General features: G+C 33.2%; 2 protein-coding genes across 6 annotated transcripts in view; both read left to right on the plus strand.

Moving 5' to 3' along the window:
• The window catches only part of LOC127738764 (synaptosomal-associated protein 25-like), a 102,913-nt gene extending 83,694 nt beyond the window's left edge, over positions 1-19,219 (plus strand). Inside the window, exon 8 of the transcript XR_008000159.1 lies at positions 18,583-19,219. The gene's annotated coding sequence lies outside the window, so the exon portion shown is untranslated. The remainder of the gene's footprint in view (positions 1-18,582) is intronic.
• LOC127738750 (heterogeneous nuclear ribonucleoprotein U-like protein 1) lies at positions 1,861-19,993 on the plus strand. 5 transcript variants are annotated; one of them, XM_052250095.1, is made up of 18 exons: positions 1,861-2,149; positions 3,041-3,153; positions 3,779-4,031; positions 4,522-4,615; positions 5,374-5,456; positions 5,729-5,868; positions 6,387-6,486; positions 6,972-7,084; positions 7,568-7,729; positions 8,064-8,171; positions 8,822-8,944; positions 9,873-10,001; positions 11,821-11,989; positions 12,168-12,317; positions 13,965-14,093; positions 14,737-14,834; positions 17,097-17,270; positions 19,520-19,993. In XM_052250095.1, exons 1-18 carry the CDS (start codon positions 2,008-2,010, stop codon positions 19,736-19,738), a joined length of 2,499 nt encoding a protein of 832 aa, XP_052106055.1. In that variant the 5' UTR covers positions 1,861-2,007; the 3' UTR covers positions 19,739-19,993. The 5 variants fall into 5 exon arrangements, with proteins under 5 accessions (XP_052106055.1, XP_052106056.1, XP_052106057.1 ...); XM_052250096.1 differs by having other exon boundaries at positions 19,523-19,993; XM_052250097.1 differs by having other exon boundaries at positions 13,965-14,087.
• The last annotated feature ends 931 nt before the right edge of the window (positions 19,994-20,924 follow it).

The raw sequence follows: 20,924 nt of genomic DNA on the forward strand, positions 1-20,924 counted from the left end.
TCCGAAATATGATAGTCCAAATATTTGACATACTTTTCGCCAGGTCATACTGTATACCCGTTGTTATTCAAATAATTTCTTTTCCTATACCGAAGGTCGGTGGTTCTCTCCGTGCACTCCGGCTTTCTCCACCAATAAAAACTGCCCGCCACGAAATAGCACAATAGTGTTGAAAGTGGCGTTAAATACCAATCAATCAATCCAAATAATCCAAATAATTTCTCGTGGCTTTGATTTTTCTAATTAAATGCGTGCACAAGCGGGAAAATTTTGATACTGTATGAGGAATATATTTATCAATCCTTCTGGTATTAAAAGCCTTATTGTGTCTGTTTATGAGATAAAAAATGTCAAAATAACAATAGTTACGATCTAGAATAAAAAAAGAAATTCTGAAATGAACAGAAGACTGATTGTTGCGGCCTTCTAGGTGTTTTTGGCCGGGTTATTTGTGTCTATAGCCTACGGTTGCTGTCTCATTGACGTTTACCCCAAACCTTCTTTTATTGTAAAACACGACAGGGTTATGTCTATAGACCCTAATTTCGTGTGGGAATAAACTTTGATATAAAAAATAAGAAGATGTGGTATGACTGCCAATGAGACAACTCACCACAAGAGACCATGCAAATTTACCAGAAATTAACAACTATAGGTCACCGTACGGCCTTCAACAATGAGTAAAACCCATACCGCATAGTCAGCTATAACTTGAAAGGCCCCGAAATGACAAATGTAAAACAATACAAACTAGAAAACTATATAACGGCCTGATTTATGTACAAAATAATGAACGAAAAACAAATATGATATACAGCAACAAACGACAATTTATCCACTAAATTGCAGGCTCCTGACTTGGGACAAGCACATCATGTGACAGAGTGTGGCGGGGTTAAACATGTAAGCGTGGGATCCCCCACCCCCTTAACCTGGGACAAAGGTGTAACAGTAATGTACAACATATATGAACAAACTATAAAAATCACTTGAAAAGGGCTTAACTCATCAGATCGATACAAAGCACAAAAACACAGAGTGGACGTGGCAGGGTACTTATATACATCCCCACAACAAAAAGACACTAAGTACAGATCTAACTGATTAAGAGTACTCACAGTTATTGACATCTATAGTTCAAGGCCAATAACGTATATATATGTATGAACTAATTGATGTTCATTTGAATAAAACAAATTTTAAGACAAAATTCATAGGCCAATTATGAACCGTGAGTGGACCATTTTTTCTTAGACACAAAAATAATGATGGTTCCCGAACTTTTTCTCTTAATTTTCATTTTTTTTTTTCTCTGTCACGGTCTTTCTCTAAAGTACAACACGTGCTTTTACTGTTGTTGAAGTTGCTCGTGTCCTCTGAACCGTGTACGAATGTCACAAAAAGCACTGCTGTAGGGCCAATACGAGTGTACAAATCGAAAACTTTTTAGTCAATTCCGTGTTTGGTGTTGTCTTAATTTCATTTCATTTCATTTCATTTCATTTCATTTCATTTCATTTCATTTCATTTCATTTCATCTCATCTCATCTCATTTCATTTCATTTCATTTCATTTCATTTCATTTCATTTCATTTCATTTCATTTCATTTCATTTCATTTCATTTCATTTCACATTTCATTTCATTTCATTGTCTGTTTGTTTGTTTGTTACTTGCCTGTTTTGTGTGGTATTGTATTATATGTCTCTGGTTTAGTTTACATCTAAACTTTTATAAAATTACTTGATCACAGCAAGGATTTGTAAATCACTATACAAATCCTTGATCACAGTAAACTTAGTGTGATTAGTTTCGTTTCGTATATGTTGTAACGTAAATCTAGAATATCAATAAACCATCCATGTGCGTCCTTTGGCTGCCATTTGTAATTTCGGGTGGTAGAGTTAAATGCTTTGCAGAACAAGTACATTTTTAGCTGCTTAACATCGCCTTATAATATACCAAACAATTTGCATTTATTTCATTTTCATACATTAATTCTGAAAACATGAGTGACATTGATCCAAATAAGTTAAAAGTTGCAGAACTGAGAGATGAATTGAAAGCAAGAGGACTCGATACAAAAGGAACAAAAGCAGTTCTTGCTAGACGACTCACCAAAGCATTGAAGGAAGAAAAGGGCGAATCAGGTAAGAACAATTTATAAATTTAGACAAAAAAATTGAAAATTTAAATATAGGCAAAAAGATTTTGAATTGTGAAAATAAAATATTTTGGAAGCCCCCAATTTCGGTCGATGCGAGACGTTTCGGCCATACCTTGAAAAGTCGATAATTTCGGCCATTGTTTTTATTGTTATATAAGGAGGAAATATAATCGTTTTTAGTTTTGATTGGTGTTTTAATGGCACTTTCATCACTAGCCAGTAACGTGTTATGTCGTGGCGTTCCGTTTTTATTGGTGGAGGAAATCCGAGAGAACCACCAACCTTCGGTAGAAAAACTAACAATCATAGTCAATTAAGATTGGAGTTGAAGGCATCTGTTAGTGCAGGATTTGAACTCACAACCTCAGTGTTGACAGGCTAGTCGTTCATTAGTAAAGACTACGTAGACTGCTCAGCCACCGAGTCCCATCGTAAGGGTCATATGAAGCAGAGGTAAAGAATCAAATGAAAAACTATATTTTAATCATTCATTTACATTAATCAATTAAAGTTTGTATCATATTGTGAAAGTTATAAAAATACTCGTTAAATGAAAAAAGCCGTCTTTAATATACTGACCAACAAGTCATGAAAGTTAATTCAAAATTAGTTGTTCTTTGCCAATAATTATAATGATCCCTCTGATCATTTGTTGTTTATTATCTTTTGGTATACCAGTATTGCGATCACCAACTACAGGAGATTCTTTTATCTTATATATCTTTAAGTACAAATTATGCTTTTGTTTAGAAACCAAACAAGATAATAATAAAAAAATGAATTTCAATCACAATTGAGGCAGAATCCATAAAAATTAACTGTAGATGTATTTAGTGATGTTCTTGCTTGTAGAACATTAATGATATTTACTCAGGTTTTTCAGTAGGCGACGATTCCATATTAGATGAATCCTCACAAGACCAAGATACTAGTCACCAAAGTTTGGATGAAAGCTCTCAGGAAGCACCTGAAGTAACAGAAGAAAAGGTATGGTTAACTTTTTTATGTGTATTTATATGTGGTCTACTTTATACAAGTATATAATGTCTTATAATTTAATACTGTGGATTCATTATTATTCGTTGGATACCAATTTTCGTGGATTTCGTTGGTACAGGGAAACCACGAATTTAAATGTTCAACGAATTGCAAATTTGCTGTATGATTATATGCAAACTTTTGGAAAACCACGAAATCAAATATCCACGAATATGCAAGTTTTCCTCAATCCACGAAAATTGATACCCACGAAAATAAATGAATCCACAGTAGTATGTGTTGAAGTTGTAAATATGTTAGTTTACAGTAAAACAAGGTTAAGTATAAATATAATAATAGCAAATATGCATCTCAGTCGGAAGAGAATGATATTTGAATTAAAGTTTATTGAAACATACCAAGTCATTTTATTCCACTGTGTGTAAATATTGATAGCTGGATTAATATGTGTTGGGTGGAAGGTAGCCCACTTGAAATTGTACAAAACTTCATATTCCATTCTGAGCATCATATTCTCCTAGGATCATCTCTCTAAATAAACTAGAAAGTGGTTGGCAAGTATTTAGTTAATGACATAAAACAAAGACTATGTATTTCTATTTTCTCTTTTTAGCCTGCTGAAGAAACCCCTTTGGAAGAATCAGTTGAAGAACCTAAAAAGGAGGAACCGAAAGAAGAACCCAAAGCAGAACCTAAAAAGGAAGAACCCAAAGCTGAAGAGAAATCAGAAAAAACAGAAGAGCCAGAATCTATTGAAGTCGATAAACAAAATGGAGAGGATAAAGCAAACGGAGAGTCTACTAATATAGAAGAAGAGGTTGCTGGACAAGAATTGCAAACAGTAGATGAAGCTACTTGTGATGATGGTAATTAACTGACAAAATAGATTTTATTAGGGTTATCAAACCAAAAGGCCTGGTCATTTATTTGGGACAGTGTTGCTGCCAGTAGGAAGCTCCAAACTGTTTCCATGCATTAATTGTGAAATGATCAACAAATTCTTTAAAGATAAAATCATAACAAAATGGAGGCTAAGTTTGATTGGGATGTTTTCACTTATGCTGTAAAGTAAAGATTGAATTAGCAATTACACCAAACAAATAAAAGGAAAACTCTATTTGCTCTCATTTTGACAGCCTCATGTTATTTACTTAGATGCTCTTGTCAAGTCACGAAATCCAGCTCATGCTTAATAGATAGTAGCAAATATTACATGTCAATTCTTTCATTCTTAGAAATGACTGATGTTATTAATAAACTAGTATAAGGAAATTTCTTAACAATTAAAATGACTTATCATCAGACGAACAAGAATTTGTGAAATGTGATGAAATTGATCTTATTTATACATTTCAGAGGAAACAAAACACAGAAGGAAAAGGTCAAGGTCACACGACCGTCACAGAAGTAGATCCAGGGAAAGGAGGAGATCTCATTCAAGAGAAAGAAGGTACATTTTTGAACATTGCTGATATTTTAGTTGAACACCCCTATAAAACTGCAAACTCTCAAAAGACTTTTCAGTAATGAAATAAATGATTAATTTGATTGCATATACATTTACATGTAACAGATGTAAATTTTTGTATATTTTATTTTCTTGAATTGTCCATTTCTTTATGAAAATAACAAATGATTGATTCATAGAGTTTGTTTCAAATACATTCCACTTATGGGAAGACCTCCGCTATATATAGACGGTTTGAATTTTCGGATTGAAATTTCTTCACACGATGTTAAACACCAAACATCATTATCATTATATTATGGTTTCTTAATAATACAAGCTGGCAGTGATTGGCTTCATTTTTAACTATTTCTGCTTTTTATTTCCTTCAGCAAAATCGTACCTTCAAATATATATTAAATTCATATTTAGGATGAGAACATGAAAATGAGATATGAATAAAACCCTACTAGATTAACACACTTGGTTTGGATTCCTTGCATGCTAGCTCAAAAGACATACATCTGCAGAAAATCATGTTATCATTTGCACTTAATTCTAAACACTACATCAGCATATAACAATTATCAACTCTTCAGGTTGGCCCATCCTATTACTCAACCCAAAACTTCACACACTGACAAATTACATATCCTGACGATGCATACAGATTATATATAAGGACAGCCAGATGTGTATTCTTTAGCAAATTTTGCAACTGTGTGCAGTATTTTTATGTTATATATTTTAAAATATTGCAGGCGTAGTCGCAGTAGATCTCCAAAGAAAGTTGTTATGGAGGATGAAGCATGGGAAACATCTGAAAGTGTATTATTTGACAGATGTAAGTACTCAAAAGTTTTGTTTTAATAGATATTTTTGTCCAAGTCCAGCCATCAGTTTTTAAATGTGATGATTATTGTTCATTCTGGTTGTATTTTTGTAGTATTTTACATATTAAGTAATTACAAAATGTATATATCAACTTCCTCCAAGGTTTAATTTAGTGGACAACAATTATTTTCTTATTTCCCCATTCATCAATTTGTTGTATGGAGAAAACATTATCAACATACTTAGTGTCTGTTTGTAAAGGAAATGTTATTTTTTTTGCAGTCAACTCTGATTTGAGTTTGAAGCTTGGAGAGAATAATCTGTCAGCTGAACCCATGACAGACGATGGCTTTGCCATGATGTGGGCAGGAGTACGTGCAAATTATGGAATAACAAAAGGACAAGTAGCATATGAGGTTAAAGTAAGTAAATTTTTAAAGTCAAGGACGATATGAAAGTTTTAAGTTTCCTGTTATTGAATGGTATATTGTGTACAAGGAGTTGTCATTTGTTTGGTAGAATATACTTGAATGAACAATACATATTGATTTGAAATAAAAAAAAAATATCAAGAATAAAAGAGTAGTTCATCTTACTGTTGAAATTACAATTTGAAAAGGTGTGCAGAATAAGAATATATAAGATGGTGTGTCCAACTGGCCATTGGTGCACAATACTTCTCAAGTTGACTGAATAGCATTAATAAATGAAATTAAATGGCCAAGCAGGATATTTGTACTGGGGTTTAGCTTGCTCTCTTTCAAATCCTCAAGCCACGGCCCAGATCGACACCACCTGATCGGACTCCTTGCTATTGAAATAATTGAAAAACGGGTCAATTTTGATACAAAGACTTTGTCCTTGCAATTTGTTTAATACTTAATTTATGAAACTTATGATATTTGTTAAACAAGGATTTATATTTTGATTTGCATTTTAGTTGCTGGAAAACCTAAGTGTTGACCATTTACCTCCGGAAGAAATTATCACACATGTACTTCGTGTTGGATGGTCTGCTTCAACCACATCTATGCAATTAGGTAATGTCTGATTATGTTCATTAGATGATCTTTGATTGATTTATTGAAAGGTACATAATGTCCAGTAGCAAGTATCACATGTATATTCAGAACCTTGACATGCTTATGCCATATTAATGTACCCTGCTTTGTATTATACTGACTGTTATGTGGAAACTCACAAGGAAAGAATTTGCAGGACAACATTGACCTAGACGTTATTGTGATGACCAGTCACTTGATATTTGACTTGAGAGCTGCATGCAGAGTTGCAAAGCAGTAAATACCAGTTTTAAGGCGTTTGACTTGTCAAACTCCAACCTCCTGCACTTGAAGAGAGCAATCTGCAAAACAAACAAGATAGTAAAATAATTTTAACTACAATGTGTTTTTTTTTGTGTGTTCTGTTTCTTTTGAAGACCCAGACTGAAAATTTGTTCCAGAGAAGAAATAATAAAAAAAAAACAAGTTTATTTGAAAGTCAAATTGATTATTTGTTATTTCAGGAGAAGAACCTTTATCTTTTGGGTTTGGTGGAACAGGAAAAGCTTCAACAGACACTAAATTTATTGATTATGGACAACAGTTTACAGCAGGGGATGTCATTACAGCTTATGTTGTAGGTTTCAACTACATAATTTCAAAACTTTTTTTTTTAAACTCTTGTTTTTAAAATATAAAGTTATTAGATAAAGATGTCATTTAATCAATATCTGTCTTTAATAAATTGTTGTTTAATTTGATGGACAAGGTTAACTTTTTCTGAAGTTTTACATGAAAAATTGGAAGATTATCTATTTAAAATAAAGTTATCTGGAAGTTAGCATTTATTGAAAATAAAAACAAAGTGATTTAAATCATTTCTAAAAAAAATGTGAGACAACTGTATATCAGAAATTTTAGGAAATTAATATAGCAGAAGAACATTAATTAATTTGGCTTTTTGCCTAAAAAAAATTATTTTCAAGATAGTTAAAATTGAGAATGGAAATGGGGAATGTATTAGTGAAGTTATCAGTTTGTTCTTGAACACTTGGTCCTCAGTAGTAGTAGTAGTAGTAGGTTTAATTAGAATTGTAGGGCCTAATTTTTTTTCTTTCAGGATTATGAAATGGATGAAGAGGAAGCATACCTATCTTATGCAAAGAATGGAGATGATCTCGGAATTTGTTTCCAAGTTGAAAAATCCAAGCTAGAAGGAAATGCCATGTTTCCACATATTTTAACAAAAAATACTTCATTTGAAGTCAACTTTGGTGCACAGGTAAGTAATTCACAACATTGTGTACATTAAATCTTTTGCTAAGCTAAGCAAAAGATGAACTGTAGTGATTGTCTTCTCTCAACATCTTTCTGCACCCAGTAAACATAGCCCTGTCTATCAATAATGACCAACATACATCTGATTAGCTGAGATTTTTTAGTCTTTAAACTGGTAAGCATAACAAAATCTTGATTTTAAAATTTTATCAGACACTTCACTTGAATGGTTAAAGGCTGGCTTCAAACTTTGGGAAATGCAAGTGGGATGAGTAGAAATTGATTATGTATCAGACTTCCTAGTAAATGTTGTATATCTATTTTACATTTATTTCTAGGAAGAGCCTTGGTTTGAATTGAAAGAGGACTTTGTATTTATTGATAAAGTACCATTGGAAGAAAGAGTAAAAGGAATTGCTCCACCAGAAAAGAAAGAAGAGTGTGAGGTAGGTCAATGTCTAGCATAATGCAGCATCTATCCCCTAATTTTTTAATAACATCCTTGCATATAGAAATTTTTCAGATAAATTGTTATTGCAACTCATATTGGGTTTCACCAGATTTTATTATTTAAAAAACAATAAATTCATATATCTAAAGGGAACCATGATAATAGAAAGTCCAAAATATGAGGTTGTACAAGTTAAATATATATTGATAATTAGATGAAAGAGGATGTATGATAGTGGTCTAGCTAGCATAAAGATGTATGAAAAAAGAAAAAAATTTAACAACAAAAATACATAACTCCAAGGAAAATTCAAAATGGAAAGTCCCTTAACAATTGGCAAAATCAAAAGCTCAAACACATCAAACGAATGGAAAACAACTGTCATATCTTGACTTGGTACAGGCATTTCCTTGTGTAGAAAATGGTGGATTAAAGCTAGCTAGACCTCTCACTTGTATGGCAGTCGCATAAAATTCCATTATGTTGACAACAATGTGACAATCAACTTTGGAGATTAACATTAGTCAGTAGCTAGACCAGTCATTTTAAAGTTGTCCAATATTTAGATCATAGTGGAAATTCATTTTAAAAAAGAAATTGTATGATATCTCTTTATGTATTTTTAATTACTGGATTATTTTTTAGATTATCTGTATGGTTGGATTGCCTGGTGCAGGAAAGACATACTGGGTTGACAAATGTGTGGCTGAAAATGCTGACAAAAGATACAATGTTCTGGGAACCAATAATATCATTGACAAAATGAGGGTAAGTTGGATCAGGGAATTGAAAGGAAAACAAATTCTTTTCCATGCAATGGTCAAATAATAAATGTAAGTTCCTTCCCTGACTTTTTAAAATTTATTGTCTATTGAAGAGAAATATTGTACTGCACAATGTGCAATGAGGAGGCAACCTGATGAGACGAAAATACTGAAAGAGTTCTAGAGGTTAACATATGGTCCCCAGGAATACACTGTTGTATATTGGATACCAAGCATCTGTTAATGCACTTTCTTGCATTTTCATAATGCATTTAAAATTTCATCAATAGCTATTTTAAATATTGTAGGTTATTAAAATTAATATGACTGAGTTTGATTCAGTTGAACCTGTCCAAGCAATTATGGTTTCAAATTTTTTTATCTTTTGAAAAAAAAAAGAAATAGAAAGGATCACTTGCAAGAGAAATAGAAATGATCACCTGCAAGAGAAATAGAAATGATCACCTGCAAGAGAAATAGAAATGATCACCTATTAAGAGAAATAGAAATGATCACCTGCAAGAGAAATAGAAATGATCACCTATTAAGAGAAATAGAAATGATCACCTATTAAGAGAAATAGAAATGATCACCTGCAAGAGAAATAGAAATGATCACTTGCAAGAGAAATATAAATGATCATCTGCAAGAGAAATAGAAATGATCACCTATTAAGAGAAATAGAAATGATCACCTATTAAGAGAAATAGAAATGATCACTTGCATGAGAAATAGAAATGATCACCTGCAAGAGAAATAGAAATGATCGCCTATTAAGAGAATAAGCTAACAAGCACATGGTTTATGTTGTGATTTTAGCTGGTCAGTGTGATACAGTGTATTTGTGCTTATGACCAATATTGGTCTTTTTCAAAAGTATAGTAATAAGGTAAAGTGAAAGGTGATAAAATGCACTCAATTTTTTTTTATAGGTAATGGGTCTCCCTCGTAAGAAGAATTATGCAGGACGCTGGGATGTATTGATCGACAAGTCTACAAAATGTCTAAACAAGCTTTTAGAAGTAGGAGCTACTAAAAAGAGGAACTACATTTTAGATCAGGTATGTTAGGAAAAGACACTTGGTAAGACTTAGGGTATGACTGTAAAATGGTTCTTGTAACTTGAAACTATCGTTTTTAATCGTGATTTCCGGTATTTTGTATTTGCCCTGTGTTTGTAACAACTGGTGGGAAGAGCAACAGTAACTTTCAGCGCCATTTCCGTCAGTCCAGAAAGAATACATGGACTATTAAGGGGGAATATTTATTATGGATGTAAATGTATACATTGGGATTTGCTGTGACACAATATGAATTTTAACCGAAAAAAGGATATGTGGAGATTTTTGGAGTATCCTGACTGGAATTTTAGTGAAATGGATTGATGTTATTTTGATTGGAGAAATACAGTTGGAACAAGGAATTATAATGAAAGTTGAAACAATATATACATTGCATTGAATTGCATCAATATAACAAGTGATGAAGAAGGAGACAATATATTAAGACTTGACAAGCTATCGTTATTGAAATAAAAGTTCTACATAGATTATAGGATTTCTGTTGTTTAAGATATTTAGGCCCTTAGTACCCTGTGGTTACTGAATCTCAGTTTAAACTGAAGATTGTTCATGCAAGCTTAGTGTTTCTCTAAAGGTTATATTGAATATGTGTTGCTATTGATTTTAAATTGAGTGTTGGTAAATGTCTGATATAAGACAGAACAAATTGGTTGATATGTTAATGGGTATATAAACTAGTAGTAGCTTTAATATGGTTAGTATAAGAGGTATATAGATGTAGGTCAGAGCATAGCAATACTTTACTCAGCATGATTTATTTGATTTCTATCCCATAAGGTTGATTATGATGAATAATAATACAGGGACAAACAAATTAAATGCATGATATCAGTCGCAAGTAATAGGTGAATTTAGAGAGTATTATGATATATATATATAACAGATCATTCCTAAGAATGGTTTAAATCCGTTTTGAAAAAAAAGAACCACACATGTTTCAAGTTACATTGACCAGTTTGCAGTCATCCAAAAAAATTGTATTATAAAATGCTAGTATGGGATCATGTTGCCAAAGTTCATGAGTAGTGTTGGCAAAACAAAGAAAGATATTCATTGTATCAAAGAATATAGTCACAGACTGATACAAAATATATAAAAGGGACAAAATGTTAGTATATACAATTGTATAGAAATAGCAGGATACAAAATATACGAAATGAACAATATGTTGGTAGATATAATAATATCTAAATGACAGGATACAAAATATCTGAAAGGAACCATATGTTGCTAGATACAATTATAGCAATAGACAAGATGTCTAAAACATATATGCTTTTAAGAGACTAGAGCTAGAACTTCAGCAAGTCAATACACACAGGATAGGTAGGTATGGTAAGTAAATAACATTTTATTTGTGACTGACGTTACATCATCCTCCCCTTGGAATCATCATATCAGAGGTAAGTGCTGTTTTTCTGTTTGAGAAGCTCCCCCTGAACTAGATTGATGTGCATAATACCCAGGAGGAACAAGTAATGTATAGACACATTCTACAACTTGTACTGTAAACCAGTTACCATATATATTTGTTGATACTGAATCTGTACTGATATTATTGATGAAGAATGCTGTATTATTATGTTGTGGTGATGGCCAATATGAAGCCTTGATAATTATGTATATTTGATGTATTATTGATTGGGGATAGGGTTGGACAGATCATCTGGATAACAAAGGTAGGTAGGGGAGGGGTGATACCATGAATTTATTTGGAGGATGATGTTGATGATGCCATCTATGGCAGCCATGTATTTAGCAAGAATAATTATCTATATATTCTTTGTTGCCATACTAGACAAATGTGTATGCATCCGCAAGAAGACGTAAAATGCAGCCTTTTGAAGGTTTTCAACGTAAAGCAGTAGTGATTGTTCCCACTGATGAAGAATACAAAAAGCGCGTTGAGACACGAGAAAAGGATGAAGGCAAGGATGTCCCTGAAAAAGCAGTTCTTGAAATGAAAGGTAGGATGTGAAGACACAACACATTTTAAATTACACTTAAAATATTTTAATATTGATGTAGAACTGTCTTTTATGTATGTAAAAAGCTGTTTCATTAAATCCTTCCTGGAAATTTAATGGAACAGCTTGTTTCTGTTGTTTTTGTCATGTACTGATTGTTATGTAATGGTGTTTTCAGCTAATTTCACACTACCAGAAGAAGGTGTTCTGTTTGATACAGTGGAGTTCATAGAACTTGACAAAGAAGAAGCAACTAAACTTGTAGAGGAGTATGTCAAGGAAGGAAAGGCTGCACTTCCTCCTCCATCCAAAAAAAGTAGATTTGAAGGTCAGTTTTTGATTATAAGATTTGAGCTTTTCACCTGTCTGGTTGAATGCATATGGGCATAAGTCAAATGAATCTTACAAGATTAGTTTTCTATCAGGATTCATAATTGGCAGAAAATAAATGTAATGTATCTGTTTGCCCAAGATAAATCTGAATATTTCCTCTGGCAAAAAGCAATAGTTGAAGAAGTAAGTGAATGAAAAAAAGGGCATGTATTAATGAATATTTTTATAGCCTCGCCTATTTTGGTTGGGGCCATATGGTTTCACCCTCATCTGTCATTCAACAATGAACAGTTATACAGATATGTTTGTGAAATTAATAGTAATACAGACTTCTTTTTCTAAAAACCTTCACATATTGAGTTGATTTTTGTCGAGCCTTCGACTTTAGTCGAAAAAGCGAGACATAGCGATCCTACATTTCGTCGGCGGCGTCCACAAATATTCACTCTGTGGTTAAAGTTTTTGAAATTTTAATAACTTTCTTAAACTATCCTTGATTTCTACCAAACTTGGACAGAAGCTTGTTTATGATCATAAGATAGTATCCAGAAGTAAATTTTGTAAAAATAAAATTCCATTTTTTCCGTATTTTACTTATAAATGGACTTAGTTTTTCTGCCGGGAAATATTACATTCACTCTGTGGTTAAAGTTTTTAAAATTTTAATAACTTTCTTAAACTATCCTGGGTTTGTACCAAACTTGGACAGAAGCTTGTTTATGATCATAAGATAGTATCCAGAAGTAAATTTTGTAAAAAAAAAATCCATTTTTTCCTTATTTTACTTTTAAATGGACTTAGATTTTCTGCCAGGAAACAACACATTCACTCTGTGGTTAAAGTTTTTAAAATTTTAATAACTTTCTTATACTATTTTGGATTTGTACCAAACTTGGACAGAAGCTTGTTTATGATCAAATGCTAGTATCTAGAAGGAAATTTTGTTTTCTTCCAGTTAACATTACATTCAGTCTGCAGTTGAAGTTTTTAAACATTTATTAGATTCATAAACTATCCCGGATTTTTACCAAACTTGGACAGAAGCTTCTTACAATCAAAAGATAGTATCAAGAGGAATATTTTTATTGATTTACTTCCTCATTTTTGTTGAGCCTGCGATTAACAGAAAAAGTAGGCGAGACACTGGGTTCCGTGGAACCCTTACGAATTTTTAGTATGAAAGTCTACTACAACGAGTTACAGATCGAGGTCACGGTTTGGTTCTGCTCCTCTGATATTTGTAGAAATTACGGGCTTTGGACTTTGAAAATTTCGTGAAATTAAGTTATATAGACTTTTTTTTCTAAACACCTTCACATTTTAAGCTGATTTTTAGTGTGTGATGCTGCTTTGATTAGTTACCGATCGAGTTTAAGTTTGGTTCCGCTCTGCTGTTTTTGTCAAATAACAGGCTTTGGAATTTAAAATAATTTCCACTAAAACTGTCTAAGATATTTTTTGCCAGGAGGGCCACTCAGTTTATACTTTACACAACATTACTTAATGTGTTATTTGACAAATTTACAATATTATTAATTCAAAACATACCTTCTATCTAGAGCCAAATTAGTTTCATTTGGATTTATATTTTAAGTTTTAAATGTTTATTCTTAATCATTATTAATTAATAAAATGTTATCAGATCGCAGAGACAGCAGGGGTGACAGGAGACATAGTGGAGGACGTGATAGTTGGAGGGATGATAGACGACGTGGTGGAAATAGCTGGGGTGGTGGTGGTGGTGGTGGTGGAAGAGGAGGAGGAGGTAGAGGTAGGATTAATGTATAGAAATAGACAGGCAATTTGCTTTTGATTGGACAACCAGTTGTGAATATAAAGCAGCACATATAAAAATAAAGAGATATGGTATGATTGCCAATGAGACAACTATACACTAGAGTTAAAATGAAGTGGATGTTAGCAATTATAGGCAACTGTACTGCCTTCAACAATGAGAAAAACACATACATTATAATAAAACAATTTATGAATAAAAAAAATGACAGACATGAACCGAGAAAAACAACTGAATTACAGGCTTCTGACAGGCTCTTGAAGAATGTGTCCTGGTACAACATGTTTCTGAGCGTTCAACCCTCCCCTTATACAGAAAATGTTTTTATTTGAAAACAGTCGAACATATGACCTTTTATGAAACCTTAGTATCAGATAATCCAAAATAGAGGGGTTACAGTACAATACTTTTACATTGAAAAACTAATAGAAAGAATTTTTTTGAAGAAATTATGTTCCATTATTTTAGCCTTTGTTTGTTTCAAGCTTGTGATCTTTGAAAATGCACTTGTTTAGCCCATTTGTTGTTTCACATGCAGTTCTAATTGTATGTCTATTCAGCTTAACATTTATGTGAAGAAAGATTTCAGGTTTGAACATCAATACATTCATCATTTCAGATTCTGGTAGAGACAGGTATGGGGGTGGAGGTAGAGATCGTAGAGATGATAGAAGTTGGGATAGAAGGAGAGACGACAGAAGTAGTGGAGGCTGGAAGGTAATTAAAATATGTCATACTAAGTGAACAAGAATTTGAAATCTTAATTGAAAGTTAAAATCACATACATTTTAAAAATATGCAGAAAAAAATAAATAAGGATTGGAGGATCTTTAAACAGACTTTTTTAGAAGCCTCACCAACCATAAAATTGTGAACCATATTCTCAATGCTAAAATATGTTCTATACTTATCCATCTTTAGAATATAGTATAGAAATTTATATGCAAGTGCCTTAAAAAGCACCCAATTTACTTTCTCTGATTGCTTTTATTCCATTAGATTTCGCAATGAATTTTTTTATAAGACCGCAAAATTTTTTGCGGTCATATATTGGTATGACGTTGGCGTCGTCGTCGTCCGAAGACACATTGGTTTTCGCACTCTAACTTTAGTTGAAATGAATGGATCTCTCTGAAATTTTACCATAAGGTTCAATACCACAAAAGGAAGGTTGGGATTGATTTTGGGGGAGATGGTACCAACAGTTAAGGAATTAGGGGCCAAAAATAAGCATTTTTGTAACTTCCAGACATAACTTGTGTGTTAGTGTATGGATCTCTCTGACATTGTACCACAAGGTTCCATATCACAAAAGGAATGCTGTGATTGAATTTGGGGGTTATTGCCTCAAAATATTAGGAATTAGGGGCAAAAAACAAGCGTTTTTCTAGTTTCATGACAATAACTTGTGTGAAAGTGTATGGATCTTTCTGAAATTGTACTATAAGGTTCCATAATACAAAGGGAAAGCTGGAATTGAGTTTGGGGGTAATTGCCCGAAACGTTTAGGAATAAGGGGCCAAAAAGGGGCAAAAAATAAGCATTTTTCTAGTTTCCAGACAATAACTTGTGTTCAAGTGTATGAATCTCTCTGAAATTGTACCACAAGGTTCCATATCACACAGGGAATGCTGGGATTGATTTTGGGGGTAATTGCCTCAAAATTTTAGGAATTAGGGGCCAAAAAAGGGGCAAAAAACAAGCATTTTTCTAGTTTCATGACAATAACTTGTGTGTAAGCGTATGGATCTTTCTGAAATTGTACTACAAGGTTCCATATCACAAAGGGAAAGCTGGGTTTGAGTTTGGGGGTAATTGCCCTAAATGTTTAGGAATTTGGGGCCAAAAAGGGGCCAAAAATAAGCATTTTTCTAGTTTCCAGACAATAACTTGTGTTCAAGCGTATGGATCTCTCTGAAATTGTACTGCAAGGTACCATGTTCCATACCACAAAGGGAAGGCTGGGATTGAGTTTGGGGGTGATGAATCATAAGGGGGTTCAAAAAATTTTGGGGGGGGGATTTTTTTTTTTTTTCATTTTTAGCTTCTTTTAAAATTTTCCATTTTAAGTTAAGATTTTTGATTATGGGCCCAGTTTTCAAGTTGGTCCAAATCGGGGTCCAAAATTAAACTTTGTTTGATTTCAACAAAAATCGAATATATGGGGTTCTTTGATATGTTGAATCTAACCATGTATTTAGATTTTTGATTTTTGGGTCCCGTTATCAACTTTGTCCACATTGAGGTCAAAAGGGTCCAAAATTAAACTTTGTTTGATTTCATCAAAAATTGAATTCTTGGGGTTCTTTGATATGCTGAATCTAACCATGTATTTAGATTTTGGATATTGGACCATAATAGGTGAATGTCCAATTTAAAATTTTTAAGTTCTTAGACCACATTCATTCTGTGTCAGAAACCTATGCTGTGTCAAATATTTAATCACAATCCAAATTCAGAGCTGTATCAAGCTTGAATGTTGTGTCCATACTTGCCCCAACTGTTCAGGGTTCGACCTCTGCGGTCGTATCAAGCTGCGCCCAGCGGAGCATTTTATTAATTTTTAAAAAAGAATTTCATAGCTCGAAATTAGTTTGAATAGAAAATGAACCAAATAAAGAAATACTATAAATTCAGAAATTATTGCATGCATTTATTATTGCGATTTTGTCATTTTAGACTAAAATGCGATTTTAATATTTGCTATATTGAGAAAAATCCTGTTTAATTCATATTAAAAAAATTCAAAATGCGAGTTTAAATTATTGCGATTATAACCGTCGCATTTTTCGCAATAATAAAAACATTGCAATAATTTCTGAATTTACAGTACAAACTTTATAAATCCTAGAAACCATTGATGTATTATTAAGACAAAGTTAAGTTTGCATATTGTTGTAAATCTCGACTTAAGATTGATAAGTCAGTCTGTAACCTTTTGCCATTGTAGGAAACTTAAGATGAAATTCTATATTTTAGGGCCGAGACTCCAGGAGTGGTGGAAGTAGTTATGGAGGTGGTGGTAGACAGGGCAGCAGTGGATGGGGCTCCCAAGGAGGTGGAACATGGGGTAACCAAGGGAGTGGAAATTGGGGAAACCAAAGCAGCTGGGGTAATCAAGGAAATTGGGGAAATCAGCAGCAAGGATATGGGGTAAGGCATTTGCTATAACAGGAATTTATTTCTTATATAAGTTCTTACTAAAATGTAGTAGACTTTACTATGATATAAAATCATGAAAATGATAATATGTCAGGTTATCTTGGCAAACCAGCAAAGAAATGATCCCTGTAAGCTTGCAATGACACTTCCAAGTAAAGAGAAACTGTCTAGAAGAGATATTTTTAAGGCAAATGTACAATATATTTCTTTTGCCATGAACCACTACTGTTCTAAATTTTGTCGAGTAAATAGAATCTGAAACAACAAACTCGCATCAAAATGAAGATTTTGAAATAATGGGTGGATTTAGCAAAACTTAAATAATTGCATGGAAATTTATGGTAGCTGACCATTGTTCTCGGCTGTATGTAAAGAAATTTAAACGGTTTTCTTTTTGTTCAGAAATTACATACAGCTTGATTAGATTACAATAACAATTTTAATCGGGCTTACCGTTCCTACTCGCCTATTAGTCGCAAAATTGGGAGTAAAATTCATAATCCAGAGAGGGGAACCGACTAATAGACGAGATCTAGCGACCAGAGGAAAAATCCAAGCTTGAAAAAAGTGGTCAGGAGTGAATTTCCTGGTCAAAACTACGTTTTTGATTGCCAAACCTACATAAAACAATAAATAAAAAGTTTTTGTTGAAAATAAATGACTACAATACTGTCTTTGTGTTTTATTTGTTCTTTGGTAAACATTTTCTGCAAATTCGTGTTGAAATTCTACTGTTTCCGGTTTGTGTATTGATTTTCATTGTCACATGGTTTGTGTTTAAACCCAAAGAAGAGCCAAGAACCAAAAATGAAAAGGAGATAACAATGTACCAAATATGTGAAAGGATGTTTTCAGCGGAGTTATTGTGTCATTATTGTGATATCATGATATCAATTCAATGCTTATAAATCATATAATAATCAAAAAATAATTTTAAGATTCATTCCCAATATCAAAATATTATTCATTAAAGTGTCTCAGGTAAACAAAAATTACAAAATTGATTGACAAGCCAATATAATCCATTGATAACCCCAATTAAGAGACAAAGAGTTGTATTTACTAAAGGTGTGAAAACTATCAGTGATAGGTAAACAGATGACACTAATGAGTTGGAGTTAGTTATTTTAATATATTGATTAGCTTCACTTAATTTTTATACGACCGCAAAAAAATTTTTGTGGTCGTATATTGGTATGACGTTGGCGGCGTTGTCGTCGTCGTCGTTGTTCGAAGACACATTAGTTTTTCGCACTCTAACTTAAGTTTAAGTGAATGGATCTCTATGAAATTTCACCATAAGGTTCAATACCACAAAAGGAAGGTGGGGATTGATTTTGGGGGTTATGGTACCAACAGTTAAGGAATTAGGGACCAAAAAGGGGCCAAAAATAAGCATTTTTGTAACTTCCAGACATAACTTGTGTGTAAGTGTATGGATCTCTCTGACATTGTATCACAAGGTTCCATATCACAAAGGGAATGCTGGGATTGATTTTGGGGGTTATGGTACCAACAGTTAAGGAATTAGGGGCCTTTTTCGGATATACAGTATACTAATGCTTCAGCCAATGCATGTATCAAGCTGGGGCGCAGCCTGAACAGTTGGGGCAAGTATGGACACAACATTCAAGCTTGATACAGCACTGAATTTGGATTGTAATTAAATATTTGACACAGCATAGGTTTCTCACACAGAATGAAAGTGGTCTAAGAACTTAAAATTTTTTAATTTACCTATTCAAACCATATCATTTTTATTTGCTTTTATATATAAATCAGAAATAACCAATTTAAAATGGAAAATTTTAAAGAAAAAAAAGGAAAAGAAATCCCCCCCCCCCAAATTTTTTGAACCCCCTTATGATTCATCACCCCCAAACTCAATCCCAGCCTTCCCTTTGTGGTATGGTACCTTGCAGTACAATTTCAGAGAGAATTTAACATTACAATTATCATGATGAGCATCAACTAAATTCAAACCAAACAAACATTAATGCAGAAATGAATATAATTCCTGGATTTGCATTGGTTTTACCGGCATTCAGTTACTTTCAGCTGAAAAAAAAAATGCCCAAATTTTGTCCGACTAATACGAGGGTCAAGACTAAATCCTTAGAATTTGGAGCTGAAAAGTGCACCCAACTTATAGTCGGATCGACTTATACTTGAGTAGCAACGGTAATTTTTAAATTCATGTATGTGTTCATAAAGTCTAATGAATTTATTTTATTTTGTAGCAGCAATGGGGTAATTATCAGCAAGGAAACCAAGGATATGGAGGAGGAGGAGGAGGATGGGGTGGACAACAACAACAGCAATCCTGGTCGGGTCAACAGCAACAAGGAACTGGTTGGGGTAGTGGATCATATAACCAAGGATCTTATAGCTCAGGAACGAACCAGGGAAGCTGGGGCGGCAGTAGTGGTGGCAGCAATTACAACAGTTACAGAAAATAAACAAATCACTGTACTTGTTATAGACATATTTTTATTGTTATATCCTGAATGAAAATGAAGTCATCATCTTTTAATTATGTAAATTACATTCAATTTCAGAAAAGTGTTGTAGACATTAAATGTTGTAAATTGAATGTTTTTATAACAACATGAAGTAAATAGAAGATTTATATAGAATTATGTGTCAACTATCAGTTGTAAAATCGTCATCATTGTTCATTGTTGATCATCTGTACATTAAATCATCAAATCTTGCTCGTTTCTAATAACTATGCCTGTTAGTAAGAATTGTAACTATAAAGTGTGTAGATAACTGTTGAGTGTATTGTTAATGTATTTGAAATTCACAACACTGAAGAAAGTTGCTCTCATCACTGTACATCTGGAAACACTCATTGGAGCTCAAAGTACAAGTGTTGTTTATACAGGAGGAATTTTTTTTTCCCCATGAGATGAATGTTATTACCATGAAAGGTCGAGGGTTAATGTTTAAATATAATCAGCTGGACTATCAGTGCTTGTGTTCTCAGTTTTGATTAGCTGTTGAATACAAAGGACATTAACTGCTTGATAGAAATGATTTTATACATATCATGCACCCTCCATTCCCAATCTATCACTTTCAATATGTTATTGAACCTGGGAGCAGTTCTCAATGCACAAGCGGTGTTAATAAATGACCAGTACACAATTCCCCGCAATTTCTTTTTGCCCAAGGTAATTAAGTTTTTTTTTATCTCTCCACCGTCAATTCAACCCCATTTCAATGCACTCTGCTGCAAAATGAAGAGCTTTTGGTAAAATTAGTTCCAGTTGCTTTACAGAGTGTCGAGTCCATGGGACTTGGATAGTTACTGTACCGTGTTGTTTTGCTGGACTTGGGCAACATTCCATGGCTGACGTTCTTCCTTCTTTAAGGCAAACTTTGTTATCTAATTAAAGTAACATTATCCAGCCTGGCCTTGCGGTCATAAAAATTAACATCAAAATACTGGATTTGGTGTTTCGAGCACAAAAGTTTTTACTCCTGAGTACTGAGTAGAGTTTAATGACCGAGAGCCCTGTGCTATCAGCAGCCTTGTCCATTTGTTGAAGACATTATGGTTAATATTTAGAGATCTAGTCAGTTTGTCTGATTTTGTATAATATACGGTCAACAATTGCTGTTCTTTGTCTTGATATACAA

The sequence above is a fragment of the Mytilus californianus genome, unplaced genomic scaffold (genome assembly GCF_021869535.1).
Source record: "Mytilus californianus isolate M0D057914Y unplaced genomic scaffold, xbMytCali1.0.p SCAF_4, whole genome shotgun sequence".
NCBI lineage: Eukaryota > Metazoa > Mollusca > Bivalvia > Mytilida > Mytilidae > Mytilus > Mytilus californianus.

Coding starts and splice junctions, on each gene's coding strand:
- LOC127738750 (XM_052250095.1), top strand. CDS start 2,008: ATGAGTGACATTGATCCAAATAAGTTAAAAGTTGCAGAACTGAGAGAT. Junction 4,032..4,521: donor TGAAGCTACTTGTGATGATG/GTAATTAACTGA, acceptor TATACATTTCAG/AGGAAACAAAACACAGAAGG. Junction 8,172..8,821: donor AAAAGAAAGAAGAGTGTGAG/GTAGGTCAATGT, acceptor ATTATTTTTTAG/ATTATCTGTATGGTTGGATT.